Raw genomic sequence first — 17,777 nt, forward strand, 5'->3', positions numbered from 1 at the left:
CTGCATGCAATCCCAGGCAAAAAAAGCTGCACCGCTTGGATTTCTGCCTGGAAGCACCTCTCCCTCCCCACCCCAAAGAAAATCAGAATAAACGGGGTAGAGAGCCCCCCCCATTGTACTCCACCAAAGCATCCCTTCCCCCCCCACCCCCATTTCCCGTGGGGCTCGGCCACCAACCGTTTCTTTGGTGATTCATACTCCATTTCTACTCGATCATCCTTTGGCAGGGGGATCAGAAATTCCCATTCCTGGCGTCTGAATCACCCACAAATGCACAAACGGGTGTGTGTGTGTGTGTGTGCGGGGGGAGAAACAGGACCTGCCAATCGGTGCCTTCATTTCCTGCTTTCACCCCCTTCCCCCCCCGCCCACCAGCCGTAGAGGAAATGGGGAAACTGAGTCAACTCTTTCGTCCCCTTTTCATCAGCCTGTTATGAAACCCGGCATTTTGGGCCCGGGTGGAAACGTGATGCGCTCACATGACTCGCCTGGGCACGTGAAGATGCTTCCTTGACCCGGGGAGGGTCTTGCCAACTCCGCCCCCCCCTCCTCCAATTGGGTTCATGTAGTACCTTCCTAATGCTTAACGGTGCGTTTTAGTGCGTATCGACGGAAGGGTAAAAGGCATCAGGCTAAGAAACTAGGAGCGTGAGTTCTAATCCCACCTTAGGTTGGGTGGTCTCTGGCCAGCCGCGCTCTCTCAGCCCCAGGAAGGAGGCAATGGCATGTCAAGGGGTGTGAGTTTTAGTCCCACCTTCTTCCCTCAATCCATCCCTCCTTCTCCTCCGTCCTCCTTCCTTTCCTCCCTCCCTCACTTAACAACCAGGTGACTAATTTATCCACTGGAGGAATTCACTTAACAATTGTGGCAAGAAAGGGGAAAAACTCACTTAACCTCACTTGAAATTTGGGGCTCCATCGCAGTCGTAAGTCGAGGACTACCTGTATATTCTGAACCCCAATTCTGCCATTCAGGGAGCTGAGTGGTTCCCCAAAAACCAACAGATTTGGTGCCGCTTTATATTTTTTAACCCCCCCTTAAATATGATTGCAATGCAGTCTGCCCACTGTTCCTCCAACCGAAGACGCCAAGTTGTACTAAAATAGTTGGTGCGTATTTATTGCAAATCCGTGAAGAGTGATTAAAATTTTTTTTAAAAAAGTAACTCACAAAAACACACAGGCTATTTACAATTCTGTTTCTTTCCCTTCGGCCAGCAGGACGATGGCATCTCGGCTGCATTTTAAATCAACTTTACCCTGATATTTGCTAGCTTCCAGGCCTGCTCTGTGCTTGGGTATTTCAGAGCAGCTGTGTCTGCAGAAATGCACAGCGGTAATTTTGTAGTGGTTGAAAAAGTAGCTTTTTCTAGCTTGATAAGGGACCACAGAACTTCGCCAAAAGGACTTTGTCAACTGTAGTTTGCAGTGCAGTGGATGCAAATGATCGCCCAAGCACAGTGTTTCTCAACCTTGGGAAATTTAAGACGTGTGGACTTCAACTCCCAGAATTCCCCAATCAGACAGGCTGACTAGAGAATTCTGGGGGTTGAAGTCCACCCATCTTAAAGCTGGCTGGGGAATTTTGGGGTTGAAGTCCACCTAACTTAAACCTGCTGGCTGGGGAATTCTGGGGGTTGAAGTCCACCCAACTTAAAGCATGCTGCCTGGGGAAATCCTCAAGTCCACTCATTTTAAAGCATGCTGCCTGGGGAATTCTGGGAACCAAAGTCCATCCATCTTAAATCTTGCTGCCTGGGGAATTCCAGAGGTTGAAATCCACCCCTCTTAAAGCCTGCTGCCTGGGGAATTCTGGGAACTGAAGTCCACCCGTCTTGCAATTGCCCAGGGGGAGAAACTCTGCTTTAGCAAACCATGGCTTATCAAAGTGAGAGCCGGGTCTGCATTGAGCTGCTGGTACAGATGTAGGGACAACGAGGGCAGCCGAAGACGGGAGCTGGAGAAAAGGCTCCCTGGCTCAAAACGTCCTTGTTCCATCAAGCGATCCAAACTCCACGACCGCCATTTGCAGGAAGCGGGAGGTTTGGGCTAAGCTGCCACCCGGCCCCAACCCGCAACCCACCCGCCTTGTTGGAACCACAACTCCCAGGATGCCTTGTGCCACCCATAGCTAGTAGAACCTTGTCCCGAGCAGCTTGGTGTAGCGGTGCAGCGGTGCGTTGGTTTTTGCGAATGGGGGGGAATACTTTGGTGCATTTAAACATGGTGAAAGCAACGTTTAAAGTTTGTTGTTCCTCCCCTCCACAGCGATGTTCTCTCTGCAAAGAGGGGGACCGTCGGTGCTCCCCCTCGTTGTGGATTACTCCCGGGGGGGACGGGGGGGGCTGGGCGAGGGTCTCGGGGTCGGGTCAGGGTCGGCAGTGACAGTCGTGGGCCAGGCGAACGGTCTGGAGGTTCAAGGAGCCGTCCTCTTTGAGGAAGAGGAAGGGGAGCAGGGCCTTGCGGGGCCGGCAGCAGCGTCTCTGGCGGGAGGAAGAAAAAGGGGGGTGAATTTGGGGGTTTCCCCTAGGCCCCTTGAGCCCTGGGACCTCTACAGGCAATCCTCGACTTATAACCGGTCGCTGAGTGAGGGTTCGAAGTTACAACAGCACTGAAACAAGCGAGCTACTACCAGCGGTTGTTATCCAGCTGGTTTGGATGGGTTTGGAAGAACCAGTAGTGGAAATGTTGAGTAGTTTGGAAAACCGGCCAATCCCGCCTCTGACTGGCCCCACCCCCATATCTATTCTCCGCCTCCCAAGTCCCAGCTGATTGGCTGGGTCTTCCTTGGTTGCCCTGCACAGGAGAATGGAGCTGGAAAGCAGGTTAGTGGGGTGGAGGGAAGGGGGATTTCGCAGTATAGCCTTCCCCTGCCATGCCCACCAAGCCACGCCCACCAAGCCACACCCTCCCAGGCCACGCCCACGGAACCGGTAGTTCAAAAAGGTTGAATCCCACCATTGCCTACTACTGTTTTGCACCCTTACGACCGTTCCGGAATCCCCTTGGTGATGTGATCCAAATTTGGATGCTTGGCACGTGATTCATAGTTATGACGGTGGCAGTATTCCCGGGCGATCTCCTTTGTGGCGGCCTTCCAAACTCAACGGGCATGTCAGATCCACTTAACGAACCACGTGGTTCTTTAACACCCGCCGAGAGATTTCCTTAACAATCGCGGCGAGGACAAGTCGTAAAACGCGGCCAACATTCGCCTAGCAACTTGTCCCGCTTAGCAACAGAAATGTTGGGGCCCAATTGGGGTTGTAAGCCGAGGACTACCTGTAGGCCACACACGGCTGAGTGGAGTTTCAATTATCCTTTTAGACCCCCCCTTCCTGGGTCTGCCTGGACTCTTGCGCCAGGAACCGCCCGGCATCTCCGCCCCAGCTTTACCTGTTGGGCATCCACCTGGCCTTGGTGGAGGCCACAAGCCAGACTCCAGAGATCCAGCTGCGACTCTTCTTTGATTCGGTGGCAATGGCAGCCCAGACATTCGGTGAAGACGAAGGAAGTGGGGCTCAGCACCCAATTCTGCCAGCCAAGATCTGGGTGAGTGGGATGGGGGATGGGGGAGGGGGGAGAGGGAGGGAGGGAGAGAGGAGGGGGACAGAGAGGGGAGGGGGAGAGAGGGAGGAGAGGGAGAGGGAGGGAAATGGAGGGAGAGGGGGGAGGGAGGGGGGGAGAGGAGAGGAGAGAAAGAGAGAGGGAGGGAGAGGGGGACAGAGGGAGGAGGGAGAGAGGAGGGAGGGGGAGGGGGACAGAAGGAGGAGGGAGGGGGAGGGAGAAAGAGGGAGGGAGAAGGAGAGAAAATGAGAGGATGCACACACGTTACTTACACAATATTTCAATTTTAAGAAGGGACTGGACAGTCAACTTGTTTGGAATGAGCTTGAGCAGGGGGTTGGACTAGAAGACCTTTGAGGTCCCTTCCAACTCGGTTGTTCTGCATTTTGTATCCCTAATCGTATTATACACTGCTCAAAAAAATAAAGGGAACACAAAAATAAGACACCCTAGATCTGAATGAATGAAATATTCTTATTAAATACTTTGTTCACTACACGGTTGAATGTGCTGACAACAAAATCACACAAAAATGATCAATGGAAATCAAACTGAGCAACCCATGGAGGTCTGGATTTGGATCTACACTCAAAATTAAAGAGGAAACAAACACTACAGGCTGATCCAACTTTGATGTAATGTCCTTAAAACAAGTCAAAGTGAGGCTCAGTAGTGTGTGTGGCCTCCACGTGCCTGTATGACCTCCCTACAACGCCTGGGCATGCTCCTGATGAGGTGGCCGATGGTCTCCTGAGGGATCTCATCCCACACCTGGACTAAAGCATCCCCCAACTCCTGGACAGTCTGTGATGCAACATGGCGCTGGTGGATGGAGCGAGACATGATGTCTCAAATGTGCTAACTTGGATTCAGGTCTGGGGAACGGGTGGGCCAGTCCATCGCATCAATGCCTTCGTCTTGCAGGAACTGCTGACACACTCCAGCCACATGAGGTCCAGCATTGTCATGCATTAGGAGGAACCCAGGGCCAACCGCACCAGCATATGGTCTCACAAGGGGTCTGAGGATCTCATCTCGGTACCTAATGGCAGTCAGGCTACCTCTGGCGAGCACGTGGAGGGTTGTGCGGCCCCCTAAAGAAATGCCACCCCACACCATTCCTGACCCACTGCCAAACCGGTCATGCTGGAGGATGTTGCAGGCAGCAGGACGTTCTCCACGGCGTCTCCAGACCCTGTCACGTCTGTCACATGTGCTCAGTGTGAACCTGCTTTCATCTGAAGAGCACAGGGCACCAATGGTGAATTTGCCAATCTTGGTGTTCTCTGGCAAATGCCAAACGTCCTGCACAGTGTTGGGCTGTAAGCACAACCCCCACCTGTGGACGTCGGGCCCTCATATCACCCTCATGGAGTCTGTTTCTGACCGTTTGAGCAGCCACATGCACATTTGTGGCCTGCTGGAGATCGTTTTGCAGGGTTCTGGCAGTGCTCCTCCTGTCCCTCCTTGCACAAAGGCGGAGGTAGCGGTCCTGATGCTGGGTTGTTGCCCTCCTATGGCCTCCCCCACATCTCCTGATGTACTGGCCTGTCTCCTGGTAGCGCCTCCATGCTCTGGACAGACACAGCAAACCTTCTTGCCACAGCTCACACTGATGTGCCATCCTGGATGAGCTGCACTCCCTGAGCCACTTGTGTGGGTTGTAGACTCCGTCTCACGCTACCACTAGAGCGAAAGCACTGCCAGCATTCAAAAGTAACCAAACCATCAGCCAGAAAGCATAGGAACTGAGAAGTGGTCTGTGGTCACCACCTGCAGGACCACTCCTTTATTGGGGATGTCTTGCTAACTGCCTCTGCTTTCCACCTGTTGTCTATTCCATTTGCACAACAGCATGCGAAATGGATTGTCAATCAGTGTTGCTACCTAAGTGGACAGTTTGATTTCACAGAAGTGTGATTGACTTGGAATTATGTTGTGTTGTTTAAGTGTTCCTTTTATCTTTTTGAGCCGTGTATATTAGATTGATATTCTACCTTGGTTTGCTACAACTGAAACCATGGCCTGTTACACTCTCTTGTCCTCTTCCCCCAATAAACAACCACCTCTGAGAGAGAGAGAATCATTGTTCAAATCCTGTAAGGCTCTCATCTGCTTGAGCAGGGGGATGGACTAGAAGACCTCTAAGGTCCCTTCCAGCGCCGCTATTCTGAAATTCTTCATTTCTGCCCTAAGCTTAGTTTCTAAATTCAGTTTAGTTCAATGGGAAAACGGCTCTCTGTAGCATTTGCATCAAGACAGAATTAATGTGCGACCTTAGCCACTAGGGAGCATAGTTACCTATTTTTTAACCTGCCATATTTTTCACTTTTTAACCAGTTTTTTAACCCATTGTATTTTTTTACTACTATTTTTTAACCCAATATATTTTTTTATATTTAGCCTATTTTTAACTCATTGTATTTTTTACTTTCTAACCTAGCTTTTAATCCTCTATTTTTTTTTACTTCCAACCCATTTTTAACCCAAAATATTTTTTCTTTTTTAGTCCATTTTTAACCTGCTGCATTTTTTTAATTTTTAACCTATTTTGAACCACCTGTGTTTTTTAATTTTTAACCTATTTTGAACCACCTGTGTTTTTTATTATTTTTCAATCTATTTTATAACCCACGGTATTTCTTTTTATACTTTAATCCATTTTTAACCGATTGTATTTTTTACTTTTTAATCTATTTTTTAAACAAACCATCTTTTCTGCTTTTCTAACCTATTTCTAATCTAATGTGTTTTTTTATTTTTAACCTGCTTTTTCAACCTGTCATAACACCCTACCCCGACTCATGGCCTAGTTAACAAAACCAGGGCTTAAACTATGCTTTAGCACAAGGGTCTTCCAACTTGGCAAGTTTCAGACTTGTGGACTTCAACTCCCAGAATTCCTGAGCTAACATGACTGGAGGAGGAATTGTGGGGAGTGGAAGTCCACAAGTCTTAAAGCTGTCAAGTTTGAAGACCCCTGACTTAGCAGAATGAACATGTTATTACAAACCTAGTTGATAGTTTCTTAGTTTATTCAACCTGACCAATTCAGTCAACAAACCAGGGTTAAAAAAAATATTACTTTCTTACAGTGGTGGGATTCAAATTTTTTTACTACTGGTTCTGTGGGCGTGGCATGATTGGTGTGGCATGGCTTGGTGGGCGTGGCAGGGGACGGTTACTACAAAATCCCCCTTCCCTTCCCTTCCCACCCTACCCCACTAACCTGCTTTCCAGCTCCGTTCTCCTGTGCAGGGCAACCAAAGGAGACCCAGCCGATCAGCTGGGACTCAACGGGAGGCGGAGAATAGATGGGGGCGGGGCCAGTCAGATGTAGGATTGGCCGGTTCTCCGAACTACTCAAAATTTCTGCTACCGGTTCTTCAGAACCTGTCAGAACCGTCTGAATTCACCCCCTCTGATTACTTAGCAAGGAGGAGGATATTTTTTTCTTTGGCAGAAAGATTCGCCCACTTTTTTTTTTTTGAAGAGCCCGCTAAACATCTTGGATTGTCATATTAATAATATTGTGATATTAACATATGATTTATCGTATTACCATCCAGGGTGACGCGTTGCGAGATCTGTAAGCAGCCTCCTCTTCGGCTCACCAATGTCTGATTGGAGGTTATATCTGAGGATCAAAAAAAAAAAAAAAGGTAGATAAGCAATTTGTAGTCTTTGACTTACGATGGCTCGTTTAGTGACAGTCAAAGTGACAACCACCCTGAAAAAAAAAAACCCTAGGACCATTTTTCACACTTAGTTTAGTTTAGTTTAGTTTACTTTATTGTTATTGCACCTCGCACAACGAAATCATACACCATCTTCAGTGTACATCTTGACCATGAAGACAACCACAACCACACATCCTTCACACTCGACACTGAATTGAAATCCCCTGATATTGCATTCATATTGCACTATACAGTAAAATTTAATAGAGTTACTGTCCTGGGATAGAAGCTGTTTTTCAGCCTGTTTGCCCTTGTTTTTATTATCCTGTACCGGCGGCCAGATGGTAATAGTTCAAAAAAAAAAGGGTGCCCAGGATGAGATGGATCTTTGAGGATGTTTTGAACTTTCTTAAGGCAGCGGGAGCTATAAAGCTCTTCCAAAGAGGGGAGAGGGCAACCCAGGATCCTCTGGGCCATGACATTCACCCTCTGGAGCGCTTTCCTATCTGCCCCTGTGCAATTGGCAAACCTTACAGAGGTGCAGTGAGTTAAGATACTCTCTCTGGTGCAGCGGTAGAAGGTCACCAGCAGTTTTCCATTCCACTGTTGTTTCCTGAGAAGCCTCAGGTAGTATAATCTCTGCTGGGCCCTTTTGACCAGGGCTGCAATGTGGGCCCCCCAGGTCAGGTCCTCTTTTAGGGTAACACCCAGAAACTTCAAACTGGCCACTTGCTCCACTCAGTCTCCGTTGATAAGCCAGGGCTGGAGGCCTGATCTGTTCCTTCTCTAGTCCACTATCGGCTCCTTGGTCTTATTGGTGTATTACTTATGACAGTTGCAGCATCCCCATGGTTGCCTAATCAAAATTCAGGTGCTTGACCACTGACTCATATTTATGACGGGGGGCGGGGGCATGGGATGCCCCTTTCGCAATCTTCTGCCAAGCAAAGGAGAAGCCCGATTCATTTAATGACTGTGTGACTTGCTTAACAACTGCTGGGATTCCCTTAACTACTGGGCGAAGACAGGTGATCCAACGGGGCAAAACAAAGGCCTACCCTGAGCAGCAGAAATTTGGGGCTTGGTTTGTGGTCGTAAGGTTGAGGACGAGCTATGTTTATTTGGAAGAGAGGAATTTAAATGGTTCTCGTTTCACTTGAAGCTATCCGGAGGAGTAAATCCTTGAAGCCGACAGCGAGAGAAAAAAAGAAAGCAGCAGGTGTGCGCTGGGTATAATCTTTGTGCTAGAAAAGATATTGAATTAGAAATGTCCTTTTTTTTGGTACAGATAACACCAGGCAAGGTTTATTTTTTAAATTTCTCTAACCAGCTGTTCTCCTTCAAAGCCAGCAAGGAGTAAAAAAAAATTGTTTCTGAAATAAGAATAACCCTGAGGATTGGCAATAAACACAGAGTGAGGATAAATAGGCACCCTATCGTACCCTTCCAGGCGAGAGCTGAAAGAATTCACTGAGTTTCCTATACAATGTCAGATTGTCCAGGGAATTTATTAGACAAGGTTTGGGATCCGTGCAAAGTTTGGGTTTTCCAGGAAGGGTGAATCTAATGTAGAGTCTAGCAGGCTTTCTCAATCTTGGCTACTTTTAAGATGGGCAGATGTCTTCAGTGCTCAGAATTCCCCAGCCAGCATGATTTACTATTGGTGAGTTTCATAGAACAGCACTGGAAGGGACCTTGGAGGTCTTCTAGTCCAACCCTCCCTCTCCCTTGAGTAGGACAATCTGGACAGATTGGCTGTCCAGTTTCTTCTTAAAAACCTCCAGTGTTGGAGCACCCAGAATTTCAGGAGGCAATTCATTCCACTGGTTAATTGTTCTCCCTGTCAGGAAATAACAGACTAACGGAGTTGGAAGGGACCTCATCCCAATTCAGACAAATGGCTGTCCAGTCTCTTCTTAAAAACCTCCAGGACTGTTGGAGCAGGATTAACTGTTCTTACTATCAGGAAATTTCTCCTTAGTTCTAGGTTAGATCTTCCCTTGCTCAGTTTCCACCCATTGCTTCTTGTCTTGCCTTCAGGTGCTCTGGAGAATCCAAATCTCTCTTCTTTGTGGCAGCCCCTCAATTATTCAGTCGTGTCCCCCCTAGTCCTCCTTTCCATTAAACTAGACATACCCAATTCCAGCAACCGTTCTTCATATATTTTAGTCTCCAGTCCCCTAATTATCTTTGTTGCTTTTCTCTGCGTTCTTTCCGTCTTTTTTTGTATCGTGCTTACCGAAACTGGATGCAATGTTCCAAGTGTGGTCTTGCCAAAGCATGATAAAAGTTATTAACACTTCTTGTGATCTTAATGCTATCCCTCTGTTGATGCAGCCTAGGATTGCATCGGCTTCTTCTGGCACTCATCCAGGAGGGGTGATCCACCAGAGAGATCCCTTTCATAGTTAAATACGCCTTAGGAGTAGCCAAGGATGAGAAGGACAGCTTGTATGAATTATGTACTGTATGTAGTTAGCTTGAATTTGACTACAGTATGGGATTTAAATATTTTCGTCAAAATATTAGGTTCAGATGTTATTTCTCGTTGACTGATCCGTTTCAAGATGTACAAATTCCTACAGCGAGAAAAGTTGTAAACTGTTCATTCCTGTTCCAAATGCCCGTAAGGACATTATTATTATTTATTATTAAGTAGGAGGGGTTTTAAAATTCCAAATGCTCAGAAACAAATGTCATGCGTATGTACATTAGAAGTTTTTCATTTTAATCGCAGTTTTCGGTTTTCAATCATAAGATTCTCTTTGGGGCGCTTAACCTTGTAGGAGCTTCTTTTAGTCAATTTTGTAATAATACATTTTCATTGTAAACTGCCTAGAGTCACAGGTGAGATTGGCAGTATAAAAACATGATTGATAAACAAACAAACGAACAAATAAATAATAAATGATCTTGAGCCAGGAACCACCTATTCTATACCTGTGCATTTGATTTTTCTGACTGCAAGCATCAACCGCTGCTTTTCAATTCATTTTATGGATGGCCAAACTAAGTTTTCTATAGATTGCCAAGGAAATTCCTTAGAATTATTGTGTTGAAATCTCCGGTTTCAAACGCAAAGTGGCAAGGATTTTCCCCGCTTCCCTAGCGATACCAGCTGAGATCATCACAAACCCTGATCGCCATAGATATGGTCAAGACGGCAATTTCCCAGAGTTTCCTTGCTAGAGACCAAACTGGCCAGGAACCCTGGGAAATGCGGTTCTGCCATCTTCAGGTTTCCTCATCGGAACAGTTCCAGCTCTGTGGACTTCTACTCCCAGAATTCTCTGCAGCGAACTAGCTGACTGGGGAATTCTGGGAGTGCAAGGCCACACAGCTTGCGCAACACGGATTTAAAAAAAGAAAAAAAGAAGATGATTTTCCCAGGCTGAATTGCAGCTTAAAAACCGGATAGACGTGAAAGCTGGATCCGTTATGCAGTGAAAAAGCAGAAGTGAGTATTTCGTACCAACTATTTGACGTAAATGGAACAGATGGCTGTGGTGAGTGATGAATGGCAATGATTTTTAAATCCTCAAGCAAACAGCCAGCAAAGTATAGGGAATTCTCTGGTATGAGAAAGGGCGCTCTTGGTAAGCCCATGCGCACTCTTGTGACTCAACATCCTTACGACATGCTTAACTGCCTTGGGACTGAATTTTGTCACCTTTTCTGGGTTTGCATTGTCCAGTAGTTGGGAGTCGTGAAATACAGGTAGTCCTTGACTTACGAATGCTGGGTTAAGCCCAACGTTTCTGTGGCTAAACAGAACATGAATTTTGCCCCCTTTTCCCACCTTTCTTGCCACCGTCGTTAAGTGAATCACTGCAGTTGATAAGTGAGTGATGCAGTTGTTAAATTAATCTGGCTTCCCCTATGGACTTTGCTTGTGAGAAGGTCACAAAAGGGGATCATGTGACACCCCCCCCAGGGCATTGCAACCGTCATAAATATGAAGCAGTGGCCAATCGTCCGAATTTGGATCATGTGACCCTGGGGAGGCTACAACAGTCGTAAGTGTGAAAAACGGTCCTAAGTCACTTTTTTCAGTGCCGTTGCAATTTGGAATGGTCACTAATTGAACTGTTGTTAAGTCAAGGACCACCTGTAGCTCACCATGCTTGGTTTAATCCCACTTGGATACAAGATTTATACAGCTGGGCAACTGCATTAGTTAAGACCAGGGGTCTTCAAACTTCAAACTGACAGCTTGAAGGCTTGTGGACTTCAACTCCTCCAGAATTCTTCGAGTCATGTTAGCTCAGGAATTCTGGGAGTTGAAGTCCACAAGTCATTAAACTTGCCAAGTTTGAAGACCCTTGGTTAAGACTTTTGGAGACCTGGGGAACCCATTGTCTCTGAAATTTAGAAGTGAACCCTGGCACAGGATACAGATAGATACAGGTTAACAGAGTCGGAAGGAACCTAGTAGGTCATCTAGTCCAACCCCCCACCCAAGCAGGAGACCCTACACCATTTCTGACAGAGGGCAGTCCAATCTCTTCTTGAAAGTCTCCAGGGATGAAGCTCCCACAACTTCCAAAGGCAACTTCCCTTCCATGGGTTGATTGTTCTGTTAGAAAATTCTCCCTTACTTCCAGGTTGAATCTCTCCTTGTTCAGTTTCCATCCATTATTCCTTGTCCTGCCCTCAGATGCTTGAGAAAATAGCTTGACTCCCTTCCTCCTCTCTGGGGCAGCCCCTCAGATATTGGAAGGCTGCTACCCTGTTTCCCCTGGTCCTTCTCTGCTCTAGACTAGCCAGGCCCAGTTCCTGCAACCGTCCATTGTATGTTTTATCCTTCCCTCTGAATCTCACTGGAGGTCTCGGGGAAGGGGAGATGTCGGACAGAGAAGCAAGGAGGGTGCAGAAGGACACTTACTGAGATGCTGTCCTCCGATGGAGGGGTCCAAAGACCTCCTTCCCTCTCTGGCCCAGTCTTCCTGCACCTGGCGAGTCACGCTGGCTGTCAGCCGGGGTGGGTGGTCTAATCGTAGCAGCTGGCACATCACCGTCCTTGCTCGCTGGAGGATGTGCTCCCGACAGCTGTGAGGGGGATACAGTCGACACACGAGCTCAGCCGCAGGGATGGAGCGAAATGTGGGGTAATGGAAAAGAGGGGGAGAAGCTGCCCCCCCCCCCCACAATTTTCTCCTGGAAGCTGCTAAATAAGGCGTTCCTGCCTCGAAGGCAGAAAGGAATAAATGAGGATAGCTATCTATCTGCCTATGTATTTGTCTGTCTGTCCGTCCACCCACTTGTCCGCCCACCCATCCATCCATATCTGTCCATCATTTCTCCATCCTTCCTTTCTTCCATCCATCCATCCTGCTCCAAATGATGATGATGAATCTACCTAGCTATCTTCTATCAATCCATCATCTATCCATTCATCATCTATCCATCTTTTATATTTCTATCCATTCATCCACCATCTATACATCCATCGCTATCTATCTGTCTCTTTTATATTTCCACCCATCTCTCCATCCATCCATTGTTATCTATCCAACTATCTTTTATATTTCCATTCATCCATCAATATCTATCTATCTATCTATCTATCTATCTATCTATCTATCTATCTATCTATCTATCTATCTATCTATCTATCTATCTATCTATCTATCTATCATCTATGACTGCCTACCTACCTGCCTGCCTGCCTGCCTGCCTGCCTCTATCTATCTATCTATCTATCTATCTATCTATCTATCTATCTATCTATCTATCTATCTATCTATCTATCTATCTTTCTTTTATCTCATCTGTATCTCCATCCATCATTTATTGATCCATCCATCAAATTTTGAAACCACCCATCTCCCTCACACCGGGAGACAATTGGGCAGCGTACAGACAAAATAGGAAAACATAAAACCAGAAGATAAAAATTGTAAAAGAGGCACGGATGATTAAAGTACAATGTTAAAAGTTAATTTTAATTTCCTGCATCCTGGCGGAGAGATGCGGGAGCGAAGAGCTTTTTAGAAACCCGGCAACCGGGGCGTGGAATCAAAAAGAGGCACAGGGAAAAGGGACGGGCGCGGGGACCGCCTCTCCCAGCAGCCTTTCCAAATGGTCACCCTCGGGGGCTTCCTTTCCCCACCTGTGCCTGATGGGAGGTATAGTCTGGCAGCTCCCCAATGCCCCCAGCCCCTCAAAAATCCTCTGGAAAAGTTACCTGTCTTCTTGCACCTTTCATCTCCTCTCCTTTTATTCATCATTACGTTGCCATCTCGACATCCTCCCAAACATTCCCAAGAAATTCCGCCCCCCCCATCCCCCAAAAGCAGATCTGTCCCAACCTCCTTGCTTCTCCCCCCCAAAAAACCCTTGAGGAGCTGGCCCGTGGTATTTACCCCCACCCAATTCTCCCCTGCCCCGTTCAGACTACGTGGCTCACCTTCTCACTCGAGGAGAGAGGTGGGGGTGTCTCTGTCTTTGCAACGGAGCTTTGCAACGGAGCTTTGCAGGACTGCGAAGGCCAGGTGGGGATTTGACCCCAGCTCCTCCCAACCAGCCCCTCAACCACCCTGCCATTCTCTGGGCTCCCCGACATTTGGGCAGGGGCCCCTGGAAAGCCTTACCTTGCGTTGAGAGTCAGGGCAGAAAAGTCAGGGGGCTTCTGCCCCGTGGGGTCTCCCTCCCGGAGGTCAGAGGCGCCAACGGAGGGCACCCCAGCCAGCAAGAGGTGGAGGAGGAACAGGGTGAACATGGCACCAGGCTGTTAGAATGGGCGCAGGTGGGCACCGAAAGCAAGCAACGCTTAGGGGTTGCCTTCTGAAGGGGGGATGCGAAGGGACGCTGGGAACAGGCTTTTATCTGTCTCTCCTCCAGGCCGGCGGTGACCTTGGCATTTTTCAGGCTCCTCATCCCCCGAGGACAGCAACTGCAGAAGGAGAGTCGGGTGCCAGCGCTACGGTCCACCCGGGGGCAAAGCCAGGCATTCTTGCCACCCCCTTGGGACCCTCCCTCTCTATCTCCCTCCCTCCCTCCCTCCTTCCCCTCATCCATCCCTCCAAACAGTGGCCCCTGCTTGCAAGGACCAAGATAAGGATTTCGTGCCCAGGATTTGCCAGGCTCTCAAGTCTGAGCGGTTGGATTTGGGGGAAAAGACTGAGTGGGATTGTGGGGTGAAGGGAGGTGGAGAAGGTGCTCCTGAGCTTGAGCAGAGCGCAGAGTAAGCCTTGCCTCAAAGGTCCAACTGGACTTCCTTTTTCCTTCTTCTTCTTTGGAATAGAATAGAATAGAATAGAATAGAATAGAATAGAATAGAATAGAATAGAATAGAATAGAATAGAATAGAATAGGATTCTTAATTGGCCAAGTGTGATTGGACACACAAGGAGTTTGTCTTGGTGTAAATGCTCTCAGTGTACATAAAGAAAATAATAAAGTATATTTGCCAAGAATCATAAGAGAATAGAAATAGAACAGAAACAGAAACAGAAATAGAATAGAATAGAATAGAACAGAATAGAATAGAACAGAATAGGATTCTTAATTGGCCAAGTGTGATTGGACACACAAGGAGTTTGTCTTGGTGCATTCACTCTCAGTGTACATAAAGAAAATAATAAAGTATATTTGCCAAGAATCATAAGAGAATAGAAATAGAACAGAAACAGAAACAGAAATAGAATAGAATAGAATAGAACAGAATAGAATAGAACAGAATAGGATTCTTAATTGGCCAAGTGTGATTGGACACACAAGGAATTGTCTTGGTGCAAATGCTCTCAGTGTACATAAAAGAAAAGAGACATTGGTCCAGAGTCAAGAATCATCAGGTACAACACTTAATGATAGTCATAGGGTACAATAAGCAATTAAATCATATTAGGAAACAGTCAATATAAATCATAAGGATACAAGTGACAAAGTTACAGTCATACAGTCACAGGTGGGAGGGGATGGGTGATAAGGAGTGATGAGAAGAGTCATAGTAATAGTACTTCAGACTTTGTAAATAGTTAAACAGTATTGAGGGAATTATTTGTTTAGCAGAGTGATGGTGTTCGGGGAAAAAACTCCTTGTGTCTAGTTGTTCTGGTGTGCAGGGCTCTATAGTGTCGTTTTGAGGGTGGGAGTTGAAACAGTTTCTGTCCAGCATGTGAGGGGTCTCTAGATATTTTCACAGCTCTCTTTTTGTCTCTTTTTGCAGCATACAGGTCCTCCATGGAAGGCAGGTTGGTGGCCATTGTTTTTTTTGCAGTCCTAATCACTCTTTGAAGTCTGTGTCTGTCTTGTTGGGTTGCAGAACCGAACCAGACAGTTATAGAGGTGCAGATGATCGACTCAATCATTCCTCTGTAGAAGGAATGATTGAGTCTGTCACATGCACCTCTATAACTGTCTGCACCTCTATAACTGTGAAGACGTTTCACTTCTCATCCAAGGAGTTTCTTCAGTTCTGACAGGTTGGTGGGGAATGGAAGGAGCTGAAGAAGCTTCTTGGATGAGAAGCGAAACGTCTTCGAAAGAAAAAAACAAGGAAGTCCAGCTGCCTCTTGAAAAAAGCACCTTTAGGACAACCAGGACCTGGGTGACTGAGAATCCCTACAGACTTTGCCCTGAAGGAAGCATCAGCACACGGGGGAATGTATAGAGAATGACAGAGTTGGAGGGGAACTTGGAGGTCTTCTAGTCCAACCCCTGCTCAAGCAGGAGACCCTATACCATTTCAGACAAATGGCTATCCAATCTCTTCTTGAAAACCTCCTGTGTTGGAGCATTCACAACTTCGGAAGGCAAGCAATTCCACGGGTTAATTGTTCTCACTGTCAAGAAATTTCTCCTTCATTCCAGCTCGCTTTTCTCCTTGATAAGTTTCCATCCGTTGCTTCTTGTCCTGCCTTCTGGGGCTTTGGAGAAGAGGTTGGCAGCCTGTCAAATATTGGGAGGCTGCTATCGTGTCCCCCCTGGTCCTTATCTTCGTTAGGCTGGACCTGCCCAATTCTAGCAACCGTTGTTTGCATGTTTTAGCCTCCAGTCCTCTAAATCATCTTGGTTGCTCTTCTCTTTTCTGCACTGTGGTGACCAGAACTGGTTGCAATATTCCAAGGGTGTCCTCCCCGATGCATCTTGTCTTCAGCATTTTATCTTCAGTGGAATCGGAACAATTTTAATAAAAAGGGAATTTTTTTTCTGAGCATAAGCAGAGTACAGTGAAAACCAACACATACGCACAATCTTGCTCACTTATTTTTTTTCATCTGAGTCAAAGATGCATGGGGGGGAAAACTGATTTGGTTTGTGCCTGTTGAATTTATTTTATCGACTGATCTTCCCCCACAATCTAACATGTCTCTGTCCAGATCCTTGAAACCATGAGGACTAGAAGCTTCTGAGAGGATGCAGAACGATTATAGCTTCCAAAGTGAAAGGGTAAAAAAAGAAACGAGGAGGGAGAAAGGGCTAGAATAGAACGAATGAGCTGGAAGGGACCTTGAGGTCTTCTAGTCCAGCCCCCTGCTGAAGCAGGAGGACCTACAATACTTCAGATAAGTGACTGTCTAGAGTCGACTCTTCTTAAAAACCTCCAGTGATGGAGCACCCACGATTTCTGGTGGCAAGCTGTTCCACTGGTTAATTGTGCTCACTCTTAGGAAGTTTCTCCTTGTTTCCAGGTTGCTTCTCCCTTTGATTAGGGAAGGGAGGGAGGGAGGAAGCAAGGCAAGGAAGGAGGAAAGAAGAAAAGGAAGGATTGAGGGAGGAAGGGAAGGGAAAAAGGGAAGGAGGGGAGGGAAGAAGGAAAGAAAAAAGAGGGATTGAGGAAGGGATGGAGGGAGAGAAGCAGGGAAGGACAAAAGGGAAGGAGGGAGGGAAGAAGGAAAGAAATAAAAGAGGGATTGAGGAAGCGATGAAAGGAAGAAAAAGATAGAGAAGAAAGGAAAATGTGTTTGAAATGGAACAGGATTTCCTGCTTGAGCAGGAGGCTGGACTAGAAGACCTCCAAGGTCCCTTCCAACGCTGTTCTTGTGCTCTTGTGGGACTACCGGCCCTTCCTTTCTGAAATTCAGGGAGTAAACCCTGGAGAAGAAATCCTGCAGGTCCCTCTCCTCCTCCTCCTCCCTTGCCCCCCTCTGGCCTGACCTTCCTCCTCTAATAGAGACCCCTTGTCCATCCGCTATGAAGAGCCCCCACCCCAGTTCCATGGGGAGGAATGTTCCTCTGGGGAGGGAGGGTGGAAAAAGCCCAGGCGGCCGTGGGGCCGCTCGCTGCCGGCGAGGAGATTAGCGGTTCACAAACAGCGCCTTTCCACACCTGCACCCAAGGTCTTCACATCAAAAGGCTTTTCCAAAGCGGAGGGGCGCATCGGTGAGCTGCGGGCCCAGGGATGTGGGGCGTCCCCCCTTTGAAGATTAAAACAAACAACCAAAAAAAGAGCCCAGCCCCGATTCAGGCCGGAGCGTTGGTGGGGCCGTTCTCTGGCCCTTTTGATGTTTTGGGAACCTCGCCCAGGTAGGAATGTGCAGCCCGTTGCGGCCAAGGCGAATTGTTTGTGCGTCTTTGAGAACAGGG

At 47.3% G+C, this 17,777-nt stretch overlaps 1 protein-coding gene across 1 annotated transcript; it reads right to left on the bottom strand.

The window, feature by feature from the left end:
* Positions 1 to 2,318: 2,318 nt before the first annotated feature.
* LOC113446613 (uncharacterized) lies at positions 2,319 to 14,033 on the bottom strand. The gene is made up of 5 exons (XM_087913621.1): positions 13,841 to 14,033; positions 12,133 to 12,296; positions 7,130 to 7,204; positions 3,397 to 3,548; positions 2,319 to 2,483 (listed from the first exon to the last, which is right to left on the bottom strand). Exons 1-5 carry the CDS (start codon positions 13,966 to 13,968, stop codon positions 2,370 to 2,372), a joined length of 633 nt encoding a protein of 210 aa, XP_087769747.1. The 5' UTR covers positions 13,969 to 14,033; the 3' UTR covers positions 2,319 to 2,369.
* Positions 14,034 to 17,777: the final 3,744 nt, after the last annotated feature.

This window comes from Pseudonaja textilis, chromosome 16 (genome assembly GCF_049901715.1).
Source record: "Pseudonaja textilis isolate UNSWEBS1 chromosome 16, rPseTex1.2, whole genome shotgun sequence".
NCBI classification, from domain to species: domain Eukaryota; kingdom Metazoa; phylum Chordata; class Lepidosauria; order Squamata; family Elapidae; genus Pseudonaja; species Pseudonaja textilis.

Bases quoted from the DNA above. Each gene is read 5' to 3' on its own strand.
- LOC113446613 (XM_087913621.1), bottom strand. From the start codon at position 13,968: ATGTTCACCCTGTTCCTCCTCCACCTCTTGCTGGCTGGGGTGCCCTCC. The intron at 12,297-13,840 runs GTAAGGCTTTCC...TCCCCCTCACAG, and splicing joins GCCCTGACTCTCAACGCAAG to CTGTCGGGAGCACATCCTCC. The intron at 3,549-7,129 runs GTAATACGATAA...CCACTCACCCAG, and splicing joins GCAACGCGTCACCCTGGATG to ATCTTGGCTGGCAGAATTGG.